At 40.7% G+C, this 16525-nt stretch overlaps 3 protein-coding genes across 6 annotated transcripts in view; all 3 read right to left on the bottom strand.

Annotated features, from left to right (window-relative positions):
- Window positions 1-16525, bottom strand: part of DHX9 (DExH-box helicase 9) — a 49156-nt gene that overhangs the window by 25188 nt on the left and 7443 nt on the right. For 2 of the 4 annotated variants that reach the window (XM_036344723.1, XM_036344721.1), the window contains exons 4-12: window positions 8210-8357; window positions 7155-7264; window positions 6386-6534; window positions 4114-4160; window positions 1840-1976; window positions 1431-1520; window positions 1176-1337; window positions 948-1025; window positions 13-204 (exon numbers count right to left, since the gene is read on the bottom strand). In XM_036344723.1, the coding sequence (XP_036200616.1) occupies window positions 13-204; window positions 948-1025; window positions 1176-1337; window positions 1431-1520; window positions 1840-1976; window positions 4114-4160; window positions 6386-6534; window positions 7155-7264; window positions 8210-8357 (1113 nt within the window). Of the gene's footprint in view, window positions 1-12; window positions 205-947; window positions 1026-1175; window positions 1338-1430; window positions 1521-1839; window positions 1977-4113; window positions 4161-5013; window positions 5144-6385; window positions 6535-7154; window positions 7265-8209; window positions 8358-16525 lie in introns of those variants that run through there. The other 2 variants (XM_036344722.1, XM_036344724.1) reach the window with 2 other exon arrangements.
- LOC118673648 (high affinity cAMP-specific and IBMX-insensitive 3',5'-cyclic phosphodiesterase 8A-like) lies at window positions 10729-13302 on the bottom strand. Its single transcript, XM_036344729.1, has one exon. The coding sequence runs from the start codon at window positions 11902-11904 to the stop codon at window positions 11071-11073; it is 834 nt and encodes a 277-aa protein (XP_036200622.1). The 5' UTR covers window positions 11905-13302; the 3' UTR covers window positions 10729-11070.
- Window positions 10729-13538, bottom strand: LOC118673649 (high affinity cAMP-specific and IBMX-insensitive 3',5'-cyclic phosphodiesterase 8A-like). The gene has a single exon (XM_036344730.1). It carries the CDS (start codon window positions 13501-13503, stop codon window positions 12016-12018), a length of 1488 nt encoding a protein of 495 aa, XP_036200623.1. The 5' UTR covers window positions 13504-13538; the 3' UTR covers window positions 10729-12015.

Consider the following 16525-nt stretch of genomic DNA (forward strand, 5'->3'; position numbering starts at 1 on the left):
CTGGCTACTTACCTGAGTTACTACAATATTACATTCTGCTGCGCGGTCATTCTGGATAAAGTCATCAAGAATAAACTGGGGAACCTGTGTAGTTTTCCCACATCCAGTAGCTCCTCGGATAATGACAACTGAATTTTGACTAATTGCTTCCAGAATTTCACCTTCAAATTTCTTCACAGGCAGTAACTCTCTCTCTTGCAAGATCTGCGTTTAGAAAAGTTACACCTCAAATTTCTACCCACATGTATATTAAAAGCAACTTTCCTATTGCTAAATAAATAAATGAATAAAATTTGCCACCTCTATAAAAACGTATTCTTTTCCACTGGCTTAATACTCAAAATATACTTTTTCATAAAGGAATGTATATAACTGCCTAGTCAGCATGGCTCAGTGGTTGATCGTCAACCTATGAACCAGGAGGTCACGGTTCAATTCTGACCAATTCCAATGCACGGGTTGTAGGCTTGATCCCCAAAGTGGGGCGTGGAGGCAGCTGATCAATGATTCTCTCATCAATGTTTCTCTCTCTCCCTCTCTGAAATCAATAAAAAAATATTTTTAAAATAAGAATGTATATATTTCTATCTCTAATAGAACTGCCCCTTCTCACTAAATTTCTAAAGAATCTACATAGTGGCCTTGCCCACACCCTTTTTTCCTCCTTTCTTCCTGAACATTCCATATACATTCTCTTTCTTCTAACATTTTAACATTAACACACAAAATAGAATTATTACCCCAAATCTCTCCACTGACATTAACTAAGAATCCCAGGCCCTTAACTCACAACTACTACCCTCCATGGTAACTTAAAATGAGCCATTTGGTAAATACCTTGATGTACTTTTCTAGAAAGGGTAAAAAATGCTATTTACTGTTCCTTTTGCCCACAACTAGAATGTTCTGAAGCTCTGGCTCATGTCCATTATGCTTCATAGACTTACAGCTTGCAAATCATGATCCTGGTCCAACTGGTACATTAATTCACTCTTGAGATCCATGCTTATTTGTTCTGGAGTAGCCTGTAAAATGGGAGAGCAACAGTCAAAACCACATAACTCATATTCAAACAGAATCCACTGGACACTTTAATGAAATATACTCAAAAGTAAAAAAAAAAAAAAAAAAAGTAAAATACAAGAATCTGATCTCAAGAATAACAATGCACTCACGTAAGCCAGGGGCCCCTCATCAATGTTGCTGCTAGTCCAGGGATTCCAGTTGGATTGAGGAGGTGACCAAGGAACCACTCCCGTTTGGTTTTGTCGCTGAGATGGCTCAAACTGAGCCAATTTGCCAAGGTTGAGAACAGCGGGCACAGAAGGATCATCAGGCTATTAAAAAAGGGAAAGCAAAAAAGGAATACCAGTTGCTTATCTGACTAGAGAATTTCTTTACAAAGGTGAACTAAAGAGCTGCATACTTACTGGAGGTATGATTTCAAGATTTAGCTCTTGAACCATGTTTTGTAGCTGATGCTCTAAATCCTGAGAGAGGTTAACTTTGTAAGGCTCTACCTACAGAAAAAGGATGACCATGAAAATCACATCACATCACATACAATCACTACTGAGTAGATCTACTATAGCAGGGTTCTGAGTATGTGGCCGACGCTAGGTCTAAAATATTCCTAGAGCCAACAATGAGTCAGTTCCCTCCCATGAAAGAATTACTTCAATGATTATTGCCCACTGTGAACACAAGCAACCCACTAGGCACAGGTTGACTGGTAGGGCCATTTCCATTTCTTAACTATAAATTAAACTTTACTGAAATCCTAAATAGCAACTAAATATTTCGCAATATCTCTCTAGACTACAAAGTCTAAAGACTCACTGTCTCTCCTTCTTTCTTCTTTGTAAGTCCAGAGTAAGCTTCAACCACTCCAAGATGGTAGAGTTGTCTGACAAGTGACAGGGCACAGGACTGTGCTGCCAGTTTTTTATTTGATCCATGTTCACGTGCAAAAATCCCTATAAATTAAGGTCAGGATTACCAAAGACAGAAGAATAACTCAACTAAGTAAAGAAACATCTTGTTTCATAAGCAAAAAACCCCCAAAACAACCAAACAAAACCCACCCTAAAATACAGAGTAAGCAATGGGTTCTAAGTTCTTTTTCATTCTAACTGCTAACCAAAAGCAATTTCTATAATAACTTATCAATTGAGTAACCAACCATCTTTGACTATAGGCTGACACTAAGACACATACAAATCATCACTATAAAAGCAATAACCTATTTCAATAAAACGTGTCATTAATATTATTTGACATTAAAAAGGGGAAGAAGCCGAAACCGGTTTGGCTCAGTGGATAGAGCATCGGCCTGCAGACTGAAGGGTCCCAGGTTCGATTCCGGTCAAGGGCATGTACCTTGGTTGCGGGCACATCCCCAGTGGGTGGTGTGCAGGAGGCAGCTGATCGATGTTTCTCTCTCATCGATGTTTCTGACTATCTCTCTCCCTCCCTCTATGTAAAAAAATCAATAAAATACATTAAAATAAATAAATAAATAAAAATAAAAAGGGGAAGAAAACATAGCTTAACGTAAACACAAAGGGTCAAAAAGCAAAATAAAAAAATGAAAATGAATTCAAAGTGGTTATGCAGATCAGGGGTTAACAATCTTCTATAAAAAGTCAGTTAATAAATATTTTAGGCTTTACAAACCACATGATCTTTGTCATAACTACTCAACTCAGCCTTTAAAATGGGAAAGCATCCATACAATACTTAGCTAGGGTTTCACAAACTACAGGCTCAGAACTAATAGTTATGTTTTTAGAACTGTACAAATACAACAAAAATAAGTATGTGACCCCCAAAACTTTTTATGACCTGGCCCTGTATAGAAGTGTGCTATCCCAACACAAATAGATGAGTAACGCTGTGTCTGAATACAACTTTCTTAAAATGCTAGTAATAAGTTTCCCCCTCCTTCTGTAACAAGGGGCACAGGTCCTTCCTATCTAATTAGCCAACTTAGTCAAATTAATTCTGATAGTTGTCAGATGAATGGGCTTACAGATGTCAGACTGCCTTAAATTATTTTCCCTTAACCACTCAAAATAACTTATTTTTAAAGTCTGGGATAAAAAAAATCAACATCATCTCCTGATGATTTATTTATTCACAGACTCCATTCTATCAGGAAAGTTCTTCATATATGCAATTTGAAACACAAGTGTCAGTTGCAGAATTCTCAAACTGGAAAAAAATCTTTGGCCATTTCTCTCAATTCCCAGATAAAGTAAATTGAGTCCCAGAGACGTAAGGTGTGATATTCCAAGTCATAAAATCTGTGAGTAACAAAGCCAGGTAATAGGACTAGCTCCTTAGCCTTCAAACACAACACACTGCCCATTTCAAACTTACTAAGCATAAAGAATACATGCAGCATCCGTTTGCCTTTTTACTTTATGAATAACCCCTATCCTTTGTTTCTCAGGGTTACTTTCTCAACTTTTCTTCATGACTCTATGACAGTGATGGTGAACCTATGACACACGTGTCAGAGGTGACACGCAAACTCATTTTTTTGGTTGATTTTTCTTTGTTAAATGGCATTTAAATATATAAAATAAATATCAAAAATATAAATCTTTGTTTTACTATGGTTGCAAATATCAAAACATTTCTATATGTGACACGGCACCAGAGTTAAGTTAGGGTTTTTCAAAATGCTGACACGCCGAGCTCAAAAAGTTCGCCATCACTGCTCTATGACTAAGAAATGCTACACATCCGTCTTCTAATCCTATCATCCAATTTATACTCCTTTTCTAAATTTCACCTAGCTACTTTTACCTAAACAAACAGAAAGAACACTTTTGTGTAGAAATTTTAAAAATTCTTTGACACTTGCAGACTCCTAAGTAGCCTACCATCTCTTACCCTTTAAATTTTAACACTAGCCTGATTTCCCCTCCACACCTGCAACTTGGGAAACTGGGTCCTCTCATATAATCACTAACATCCTAAAACACCCTAGATGCTGCCTTATATCATGTACTCTTTTCAATTTATAAAACCCACGTATTTGTAGCTCAAGACTCCACTGTGAATACTATTGGTCTATGTAAGATTCAGCTTATCAGTAACACTTACTTCTGCCAAGCATCTTGATATAAACGGTCATTTCTGCAATAAAGCTCCTGTAACGACATATACAAACAACGTTAGGAATTTCACTATTAGAAATGACTCAATCCAGGACTCCTAAATCAGGCAGGCTTTTCCAACTGCTTAAGCAAATCACAGCCAAAAAACAAAACAAAACAAAACAAAGAAAACCATTATAAAACATTTGCTTCTGTTCAATCCTATAACAAATGGAGTATATAAACTTCAAATAACATACAACATGGCACAAGACTGCTATAATCAAAGCCAATAAGCCAATTTTTCATGAAAAGAAAATGTTAGGGTTTTAGATTCTATATTTACTTACTCTTACTCCAAAGATTGTACTCTGAATAGCTAGAAAACATTCAATGAAAATGAATTTTCCACTTAGCTTGGGAGGAAGAAATAAAATAGGACCAAAACTCTTTAAATTATAGTTGTGATTAAGATTCTCCTTTGCATGGGCTACCCACTAATGACTTTAATCTGTTAAGATAAGCTAAATATAGGTATGCATGCACATAGCACATGGACACACAAACACTGCGTGTATCAGTGGCTCCTGAGGCAGGGGTCTGGTATCTGTCTACAGGTGACAACAGCCCTTAATAACAAAAATGTTTTAGCATATTTATATTACATTTACTTAAGTCAGATTCTGGAGAGCAAAAAACTTTTGAAAATTATAGCTAAAATTGCTGGCAGATTCTAGGGAATGGTTTAGGTTTCAACAAGGGAAAAATTGCCCTTTGAAAACTATGCTTTCTGATCCTTCCACTGCTCAGGTACCTTCTAGCCTTGACTTTGTGCTACGAATAAAAAGGTTAAGTGAGGGTTAAGAAAAAGATGTTAGACTCCTTCCTATACATCTTGTGAACTGACCTTCAGGCACAGCTGGTTCAGGGGTCAAAGGCCACTGACTTTCAGGGGAACAACATCCACCCTTTCATTAATGACACCGATGCCAGTATGTTTCTCAGCCAGGCTTAAAGTCAATCTCATTCTCCTCCACCTAGGGGGAACAGCGACACCAGAAATCAGTTTACAATCGTTTCCCATGTGATTGCTTAGTTCAGCCTAAGCAGCAGCACATGTGTGTGTATGAACACAGACCTCTGGTGTTGCTGTCTGTTATGCCTTTAAATAAAGGACATACAAGGAGCAGTGCTGTCCCAGCTTCCCCAACTGTCTTTGCCTCCCTCATATTCATATCCTGAATTCTTCAATTCTTTGTATCACAAGTCAAAGATAAGATTGTAACATAAAATTTTTTTACAACAATGTACTGCCAGCACAATTAAGTTATCCAATTGTTCTGAAAGTCACTAAGTGCTGCTAAGCCCAATCAGTTCAGAAGGACAAAATATTAAAGAAAAATTATTAACAAATGCATCTTTCCTTTACAACCTCTGAGGGTTTTAAAGTCTGACATCAGAATTAAGTATTTGAGAATTCAGGATTGAACAAAACAGTGGGGTGCAGAGGTAACAATGCTCTAAAAATCACTTTGACCACAATGTCAAAGTTTTGTTTTAGTAATAATTATTTTAGGGTTGCTAGATGCACCCAAGGGAGAAAGAATGCTTTTGATTTTCAAGAAAAATACTTCTAATGTATTTGGAGTAATTTATTTCTTAAAAAGAACAGCAAATTAATCATCCAGGTTTTCATTATGACCTTCCCTCCCTTCCAATAAAATACCGTTCCCCCCGAAGAGTCTAATCCATATGAGCCTTCCTGGGAGTAATAATTACTACACCCTGGAATGCTCTCAGGAAGAACAGCAAGCGGGCTGAGAAACATACTGTCACCGTTACAAGGACCCCTCTTTATGTTCAGTTTTACCAAGTTAACAGGCTACAAGGAGGCTAATTCACATACAAAGACTGAGGCTAAACCCTTAAAACGTCAACAGGATTCTTCAGAGCTAGCAAGTTTCAAAGCCGAACAAAAGGAAATCTAGATCAAGGTGCAATACAATCTACCTGAGACGCTAAAACTTAGGTGTCCAAACTGACCCATTAAAGAACTAATCATTGTAACTGCCTCTAACAATACCACAGAGAATAAACTCAGGGCCTCTGGCTGATAGCACCAGCTGTGGCTATCATTTTTGCCTTTCAAATTCAAATGAGAACCTTAAAAGTCTAGCAATACAAACAGCAGAATGTCTTACACAGATGTATAATCTAGACCAATGAATATCCAAAACAACCCTGACTTACTACAGAAGGAAAGAGTGAAACAAGCAAACCTGTTGTGATCAGGGCCCACTTGGGTGTACTTATATTCTCCTTGGATCTTTTCTTTTTGGAAATATTGGTTCAGCCGAGCCTTAGCATTTTCCAAGGTCCAGTTTCCATGAAGCCCAGCATTTAAATCCACTTCTTCTGATTCTAGAGTCTGTTGAATCAATGAAAATTAAATTTGGCTGCACTGATTTTACGTATGAATATTTAAGGTAGAGAAATTTATAACAATAACTTCTTCGTACCATCTTTTATAATGCAAAAGCTGCTTTTTAAAAGCTACTTTTAATAGTTTCTATTCCTAGTCAAAATTGAGCTGGAATTCGTTTATATTTCATCTGATGGCCTTATTAGCTAACTAATACATTAGCTATTAACATACTGTATTTAAATTGTTACTAAGAAATCTTTCACAATTCTTTTGTGTGTGCTAGTTTTACCACTTTAAATATATTAAGTAAGAAGATAAGTTGTTTTATCAAGGCATTTTTACAACGAGAGCTCATAAAATGTACCAAGCAAGGTAACTATATTTCCTATAAAGCAGGTGAGATCTTTTATTACAACCAAGGAAAATACTGTTTTATTTCACAGGCAATTCTAGTAACCAGATTTAACGTGTAGTCTAGATTTTTGGTGTCATGTATGATCAAGTAGTCTCAACCACTGAGAACAATCACCTAATTATTAAGTTGTGAATATCTTAAACCTTGCTATGAACTAAGTCCTAACTCACATTCCTACAGAGCTAACACAGGGGGATGACAGTCTTACCGCTTGTACTTCCTGTTCTTCCTTTGAGTAATAATCCTTGCAGTTGGATCCTCGATCCCAAGTGGACCCAGGAACACCATAGCCAGAGGCCCCAATTTCAGAATTATTTTCTAGTAAGGAAAGAAAATGGCTGGTTTTTTTTTTGTTTTATGAATCAAACTGCAGGAAGATCCTAAATATTTTAAAGACTATTCCTAATTTTAAAGACCACTAATTAGAAACGGAAGTTTCAATTATTTGGAAATGGGCTTGAAATCTCCATGACTTACTTAAAAAGTGTTGTGTGACTACAGGATAGGACTAAATTGCTAATTCCAAGGCTGGTATGCAGGGCTAAGCCAGCAGTAATGGTCAGAAGTGGTTGACAATCTAGCATGCATTAGCAGTGTAGCATTGTCTGTCAAGGTACTACATATGAAATAACTGATTAAGTGATAAGACTGTTTCTTTGCTAAGTATGACCATGGAAGGAAGCTATCTGCTAGTGCTGGATATAAAAAATGAGAAGCTGAAAAGGGTAAGTGATGAATCCTAATGAAAAAGCAGAGTATTGACTAATCACATGCTTTAAGATAATTACTCACCCAATAATCTTAAGTAAATACCACTGTTATTCTCATTTCATAAATACTGGATATGAGACTTAAGTAATTTGACCAAATACCTTAGTTCATTTACTTTACAGTAGACATACCAATGAACCTTGAAGTAATATATGAAATTCAGCAATGGCTTGGATCCATAGGTAAACAAGTTTATAATATATTTGGTAGGATAAGTCAGAAACAAGAAAGGGCAATAAATAAGACCCTTTAACCAAATGTTCTAGCCTGTGCAAAAATCTATCCATAGATTAGAAATTAGTAAATACTAATTATATAGCAAGGAATTTAAGCTGTATCATGCTTTATAAAAAAAGTTAAATGAGCTGGTGGTATCTGCAAACTTATAAAGGCTTTGGGATCGCTCACAACATTAAGAGTTTATTCGAGTTATTTCTTTCTATCCAAGTGAAAAACAGAGATGATGACCAAACAAGATAATGTATAACTTACTCTCAGTCATGGGAACACACTCAAGTTCCCTACCTGCCAAGAGAGCCAAATGTGGGGGAAGAGGTCCTCCCATGGTTGTTGGCAAACCTTCGCCACCATCTGCTGTGGTGTCAGGTGTATCGGTAGGTGGAGGAACAGGGGGTGCTACCTGCAAGTGAAAAAGTCAAGGCAGTATAAGCAATTCACCTTCACAGGGACTAGTAAATTATTTTCTACTTAGAGCCTACATGCTGCCCCTCCTCTTCCCATATTAACCTCCTTGCTTCCAGTAACTATAAAACTATCAAGTTCTCATTTCAGGCATAAAAGGCAAGAGTAGTATAGATTACTCATAATTCTCCATCTGGGAATTTTATAAGTACATATAACATGTACACAAATATAACTTTCCCATAAAAAGTGAGATCAGTTTATGTATTGTTAATTTACTACTTCTTCCACTTACTATCTAAGTACATTCAACATTCAAGAAGTATCTGTTAGGAGCCTTCTACATGGTAACATTGTTCTGGGTACTGAGGATAAAACAATGCAAAAAAAGGGCACATGTTCTGTACTAACAGAGCTATATTCAAATAGCTATATTCTCCTTCTATATTCTTATAGAACTAAACAAGAAATAAATAAGTATGTCAAGTGTGATACAATACTAGAGAGAAAAATGAAGCAGAAAATAAAGACTACGAGAGGTCACTATTTAAATAAAGTGAACAGGGAAAACTGCAACCACAGGTGACATTTGAGAAGAGATAAGAAGCAAGTGAAGAGCCAACCAAAAAAAGGAACTGTGAGAAGAGATTTCCAGAGAGGAAACATCAAGTTTTAAGACAAATGCAAAATATTTTACATATATTTTCTACTTCTTTAAATATTGATCTACATGAATTTTAAGGACTTACTACTCCACTGTATGGATATACTATACAAAGAAAAAGTAGCAATGATTTGAAATGACTTCTGATGAAAAGACCAAAACAGAACTGCATTTGAACATCAAGAAGACAAAAATCATGACTACAGAAGAAACATACAACTTTTAACATAGACAATAATAAAGACATTGTAATTGGTAAAGATTTTCTTACCTTACTTCAGTCATCAATTCAAATGGAGATGCAATCAAGAAATCAAGAGAAAGCTGACTCAGAAGGGCAGCAATGGAAGATTTAGAAAAGATCATCAAGAGCAAAGATGTGTCAACAGAGACCAAGGCGAAAATTGTTCACACCCATATAATTTCCAATTACTATGTGTGGATGTGAAAGCTGGACGATGAAGAAGGCTGACAAGGAAAAAATTGATTCATTTCAAATATAGTGTAAGAAGAACAAGTGTATCCTAGAGCAAATTAAGCCTGAAATATGACTGGAGGCAAAAACGAAAAAACTGAAGCTGTCCTACACTTTGGGCACATCATGAGAAGGCAGGGTTCTTTGGAAAAGACAGTAATACTGGGAAAAATAGAAGGCAGTATGAAAAGAGGAAGACCAAGAGATGAATTGACTCCATAAAAGAAGCCATAGGCACAAGTCTATAGGAGCTGTGCAAAGCTGTTAAGAACAGATTATGGATGTCATTCATAGCATGTCGCCAGGAGTCCGAGCCAACTCAACAGCTCATTGCGCACGCATACACATGCACGCACACTCTCACTCTCTATATTACTCAAGCAATACCATGTTGATGGATATTTAGATTATAGCCAATCTTAAAAAATTTATAACTTCAAAACTAAGAGAAAACAAATACCAAAAATCACTATTAAAAAATTATAAAGCCCGTCTGGCATGGCTCAGTGGTTGAGTGTCAACCTGTGAACCCGGAGGTCTTGGTTTGATTCCCAGTCAGGGTACATGCCCGGGTTGCGGGCTCAATCCCCAGTATGGGGCTTGCAGGAGGCAGCTGATCAATGGTTCTCTCTCAGCATCGATGTTTCTAGCTCTCTCTCTCTCTCTCTCTCTCTCTGAAATCAATAAAAATATTTTTTTTAAAAAATTATAAAACATTGCCTTAAACTCTCTGTACCTTAGGCTCATTTAAGAAAAATTCGTAAAAGTGAAAAGACACCAACATTTTTAAAAGCACCACAGCGCTCTACAGAAAGGTTGCTGAATTCCATACTCACCCAGCACTATATATGAGAAACTATTTTCCCACATTCTCTCCAATTCTTGGAATTATAGATACATTTTACATCTTTACCAATATCAGTTTTGGTATTTGTTCTAACAATCTATTACTTTAATTTACAGTTTCTTTGTCCAATATTCTACCTGGATATTCATTGTTATCATTGATTTCTAAGAATTTAACATTTCAGTGCTATTCACTCTGTCATACAAGTTCCAAAAAAATGTTTGTCCTTTCCCTTTTAACTTTATTAATACTGCTTACTCTCCAAAAAAGTATTTTGTTAGTATATTTTCTTTTTTCTTCTTCTTACAAATAGTTTAATTTCATTTTTATCTTGGAAAAGCAATGTAAGTTTAAAATGAAATAACAAGTACTTTGATATGTCATCATTTTTTATGGTACTACATTTATTGAAAGTGTGAAGACACAGAACCTTTATAAATATCTAGAATTAAAAATTACCTATAAAGATAAAAACAGATTGGTTTTAAAAAGTCAATTTAGTACATATTCTGTTTGCTATGTTTCTATAACAATATATGGTATAAACATTACAAAATAAGGCAAACTTCTGGAAAAAGTCATTAATAAAATTTTATGAAAAGTGTTCAGTCCTAATTTCTTTAATTTGTAGAATCACTGGCAGAGTACATCAGGCGAGTAGAGCAGTTTCAGAGGTCCAGTTTCGGACAGAAGGAGCCTTCTCTATTTTGGTTCCAGAGGCAGCTTCATTCGTCGAGTCCTTTCCAGTATTTAAAATTGTTGTCCAGATGCTGCAGTAACTCCTGTAGGTCTACAAAGTCGTCCCAAGCATGGTACATGTCTGTGACGAAGTAGTCGATGAAGGAGACCTGGGACTTGGGGATGCTGCAGGTGTTTCGGTCAAAAGCTGGCATCGCCACAGGTAAGTCCAGCTTCTTTTCTTCTTCGGTCTGAGAAAAATACTCCTCCGAGATGCGTGCAGCCCACTCGATGCACTGCTCCAAGGGCTGGCAGGGATGGGACATGTCCGCGCACTTGATCATTATCCGCTTGATCAGAGTCCGGTTCTCTGGAGACCGGAGCATTGTGTCCACGTCACAAGGGTTTGGCTCACTCCCCTCGCTTTCCTCCAGCTCTGCCAAGGGCTTGACGACACTGTTGACAAACTTATTGATGTGCTCAAAGTGTCTGGTCATCTCTGTGGCCAAGACCATGTCGATGATGGCCTGGCGCAGCGTCCGGTAGTCATTCCTCTCCACATTCTTAAAGATGTTGCTCTTGTCCTCCTTGGCAGTCAGCTGGAAGGCCAGGGCCGCGTGGTGGCTCTCCAACACGGCACAGTCATTGTACAGCACGGCCAGCGGGCTGCCCGCGTTGTACAGGAAAAGGTTGGTCCTCCCCGGGTGGTCCAGGTCGTGGATGGCGGCCTCGTCCACTGAGTCTAATGCTTGCTTGATCCTCTCCTGGCAGAGGAAGTAGGCAGTGGCGTGCAGCACGTTGGCAGCGTGGGTGGAGTTGTGGTAGGGGTTGGAGGAGTGGTAGTTGGCTTCAATAGTCTGCAGCCACAGTCGCAGCATCATCTCAGAGCACTTCAAGAATTCACAGACCCCAAAGCGAGCGAAGATTTTGAGACCAAGAAATGTCAAAGGCCTTTTCTGAGTGGCAGTCTCCAGTTCAAAAACATTAAAGTCCTAGTCGTCATCGTTTTCCATGGCCTCAGCTATCTGCGGTAGGATATTGTGAAGGGACTTGGAGGTGAGTAAGCTGCCTGAAATTTGATGCAGGTTTTTTGTGGAGAGAGTATACTCATTCCCAGATAGTCTTCGAAAACCGTCAGACATCAGGCCCCCAATGAGGTCCTTGGTGTGAGGATCCTCTTCCTTCGCCCCGAACTGTGGTGAATACAGCTCCGAGGTTCTCAGAATTTCCAGGACGCGGTCTAAGGCTCCCATCACAGGCATGGAACTGTTCTCCTGAGCAGCACTGATGATATTGATCACCTTGGTGATGGGCGCTTCGATGGTCATGGAGTGGATCCAGGCCATGGAGGAGTGTCGCCTCTGGCTGGCCACTTCGCTTGCTCGTGAGGCAACACTCCTGACGTCCAGGGAGCTTTTCCTCTTGTCTTTATGTTTACCTGATGGATTATCTGTGGGAGTGTCAGAATGAACAGATCCCGTGATCTTCTCAGCCTTACTGTTGCCGTTGCTCACTCGGATGATGAACACATAGTGTCTAATTTTTCCTCCCTGTCCAATGACAGGTAGTATCTTCACATTTTGTGGTACATTATCTCTGTTTTCGGAGTGGTAAACGCCTTGCCACTCCTTGCCCATCTTCATGCATGAATTTATAGTACTGAACAAGTCAGCCTTTTTCTCATTTAGAGGCATTTTTGCTAACTCCTTCCCTAATAATTCACCCGACTCATAGCCCACTGTTGTTTCAAATGCTGGATTTACATACTGTATGTAGTTGTCCTCACTCATGATTTTAATGGCATCTTGGCTTTTCTCTAGTGCAGTGAATACTGAATTACAAGCCCTGAGTTTCAGCTGTGACCACACCTCTCCAAATTCCAGCTGCAGCAGCTCCCAGTAACAGGCCAGGAGGCTGGGGTTCTCCACGTACCTCCTCCTAAAGCCGGCACGAATGAGGGACATCACAGACTCTTCTCCATCCCGCCTGCGTACTACACCAACGATAACTGTGTTTTCTGAAACTTTTGTTGCTCCAATAGACTGGCACAGCGCCGGGGCGTCCAGCTGCTGGGGGTTTCTGTGGTCGATGATGAGGATGTCGTGATTTGCAGCCAGGAAACAGGTCAGGACAGCCTGGACCTTCAGGGCCACTGTGCACTTAAACCCTGCTTTTTCACACGCCTTACGCAATCCTTTACACTGGCTATTGTCTTTGATAAACGCTAACAGTACCTGGAGTTGATTTGCATGAAACCTCATGGGGCCAAAATGCACGTGAGATGTCGGTCTCTTCGAGTCGGGGTCCGCGGGGAGGGCGCCGCTGGTGGTGGCCAAGGCTTCAGGCTCCGGACGGTGCAGGGCGCCCAGCCCGCCCTGCGCGGGCAGCAGCGCCGCGGGGTCCTGCACGTCCTCGGCCCCCCGGGCGCCCGGGTACACGGTCTGGGTCTCGGTAATGTGGATGCTCGAGGCGCAGCCCATGCTGGCGGCGGCCACTCTCCGGTCAGCAAACGGCCTGCCCGGCGCCTCGCGGCCAGCACCGTGTCATCGCCTCCTGGGCGCGCGGACGGTAGGAGCGCGGCCGCCACTTTTATCACGGGCGGCAGCGGTGGTGCGGAGGGGACGCTGGGGCGGAGGCGCCGCGAACGCCCTGCCGAACATGCCCTCTCCAGGCGCCCACTCGCCCTCACATCGCCCACTCGCCGGCCGCGCTTCCGGGAAACGCAGGGGAGGAGATTCGCCCCCCCCCCCCCCCCCCCCCCCCCCCCCCCGCACACCTCGCGGCTCCAACCCAGGAAAGAAGCGCCCTGGCAGCCTCGCCGCGCCCGCCCTGAGGCCCGGGCGCCCGCTGAGAGGCAGGGAGCGCGGATCCAGGCGGCTCGGCCAGCGTCATGGAGAACCGCAGACACAGCGCGCCCCCGGGACTTGTTAGTATATTTTCTATAGTCAAATCTAGTTTCTGCCTTTTACATTCTCCACGAAATGGCCTTTCCTATCCTGAGAACTACTATCTACTATTTCTTGTACAATAATAAAAGCATTTGAAGTTCCTTTGAATAAACGATTACCCCTCTGCCCTCCAAAGTCTTCATAGACACTGTTATTTAAAGTCTATTACTACAATTTTAAATTTTCATTTAGAACCAAGTGTTCAAATTTCCAAATATTTAGGATTTTTTGGGTCCCTTTGCTACTTTCTCATATTACCATTTTAGTTTTGCCAATAAATATTAGCATCTTTAATGCTAAGTGGATTGGTTCAATATGAACTGATGTTTCTTTGTCTTTTCTACTTTCTTCCTTAAAGTTTATTCTGATATTATGTCTACTCCCATTTTATTTGTACTTCATTTGTCTGATAAAGCTTTATTCATGTCTTTATTTTCAATCTTTCTGATTAAAAGATTCTATTATTTAAAAAAAGATTCTATTATTTTATGCAGAAAAGGTGCTGGAACTGCAAGACCAGTGTAGCTGGAAAACAGGAAATGAGGAAGAAAATATAAAATGCATAGTCAAAGCATTCAATGGAAAAGATCTGAGCATGTTAAAATGCTACAATGCAAAGACAATAGGGTCTTGTTTCTGGTGTGGCCAAACAAGCTCCTAGAAGACTACACTCCTACAGGTAACATGAACTCCAGGGAAAACAAATACCAAAGACTCCCACAACTATATGAAGGCACTAAAAAGTGAACAAAAGCTAGCAGGCTCTGGAGGGGACTTAAAATAAGAGAAACCAAAGGATAGTGAAAGTGTAACTTCTATTTATTTTGGTTTCAGTCTGAGGAAAGATTCTGAGAGGCAAATAAAACTCCAGTAGAAAATCCGGTCTTTCTGGCTGAAGTACCAGATGCTAAGAGTTTGGGGACCGAAACTGATAGAAAGTGAGGAAGGAATCCTGGAAAGTAAAGAGGGAAGAACCTTACATTCTGTGCATGAACCCTGCCCAAATCTCTAACCCTTGAACTACACATACACTGGACAGATTCCAATCTGCCTAGCAAAGGATCAGAAAACTGAGGTAAAATTTGAGCTGTTAGTCAAAAGACAGTGTTTGCAGATAGAGTCCAATAAACTTACCTGCTTGATAACAGAGTAAAAGCAATACTCTCTGAAGGAACATTATATAAGATCTCCACAATATAATATTCACAATGCTCAGACTGTCGTACAAAGTTACTTCACATAAAAAAAGAAAAAGGTGATCTGATCTCAAGAGAAAATGTAATGAATGAACAGAGCCAAACCTTGAGATGACTCAGATGTTAGAATTAGTAGTCAAGGACTTAAAAGCAGCTATTATAACTATGCTCAATGACATAAAGGAAATTCACATTCATATATTATGAACATCTACAATAATAAAAGCACAATATGCAAATCGACTGAACAGCAGAACGACCATCCGGACGACCACGCTATGACATGCACTGGCGCCAGGCCAGCCAAGGCGGGTGCAATGTGATTGGGGGTGGGGTGGGGGTGGGGCCTCGCCATCACCCTGCAGAAGGAGGCCCAGGCCACCTGCCAACGATGCTGTGGTGGGTGTGCAGGGCTGGCCAGCACAGAGGGAGGTCCAGGCCAGCAAAGTGATCACACCCCATGCCTGTCGCCTGCAGAGGAAGGCGACTGGTGCCAGGGCAGGGGAATGGGGGCAGCACTACACAGATGGCAAGCAGTGGCAGGGGCGGGAACAGCTGCCAGCAGCCGGGGGAAGGAAAGCCCCAATAAACTCAGATCACGGGCCAGGCCTAGGGACCCTACCCAAGGGGTCCCAGATTGTGAGAGGGTGTAGGCAGAGCTGAGGAGACCCCCCACCCTGCACGATTTTGTGCACGGGGCCTCTAGTCTATATATATAAAAGGCTAATATGCTGTGTTTGAACAGTCACTATGACACACACTGACTACCAGGGCTGCCATGACTTGGCAGCAGTGGTTCTCGGGTGAAGCACCCTGAAACCAGAGAGGAGGGAGCCTGATTTCTCACAGGGCCGTGCAATTCCACTTTCAGCCATGGGTTATGTTGTTGCTGGAGCACTGTCAGCCCCGAATCTGGTTTATGGCACACTTGTGTTTGCGTTCCACAACCTATACAAAAGCAACTTTGCAGAGTGCCCTCTCGCACTCCAGGACCCCTGGGGGAGTATCGAAGAGCTGGTTTTGACCTGATCCCTGCCAGGCCGAGGGACCCCACCTGCTGGAGGGACCCTGCTCACTCCACAGAGGCAGAAGGAGGTTGGCTCCAGGGCATGTCCAGCTCCTCCCCATCAGCCACCTTCTAATTAATTTCCTTTCAATGTGCACGAATCTGTGTACTGGGTCACTAGTACGCTTATAATGAATGAAAAGGTAAGAAATGCCACCAAACCGGCAGGGGGTGGGTGGTGGTGTGTGTGTGGCTAAAAGTTCTAGAAATGGAAAATACAATATCTGAAATAAAAAAATCCAATGGATGGGCTTACCAGGAAATGGAGATGACAAAGGAAAAAAAGCAGTGA

Source organism: Myotis myotis, unplaced genomic scaffold, assembly GCF_014108235.1.
Source record: "Myotis myotis isolate mMyoMyo1 unplaced genomic scaffold, mMyoMyo1.p scaffold_m19_p_18, whole genome shotgun sequence".
NCBI lineage: Eukaryota > Metazoa > Chordata > Mammalia > Chiroptera > Vespertilionidae > Myotis > Myotis myotis.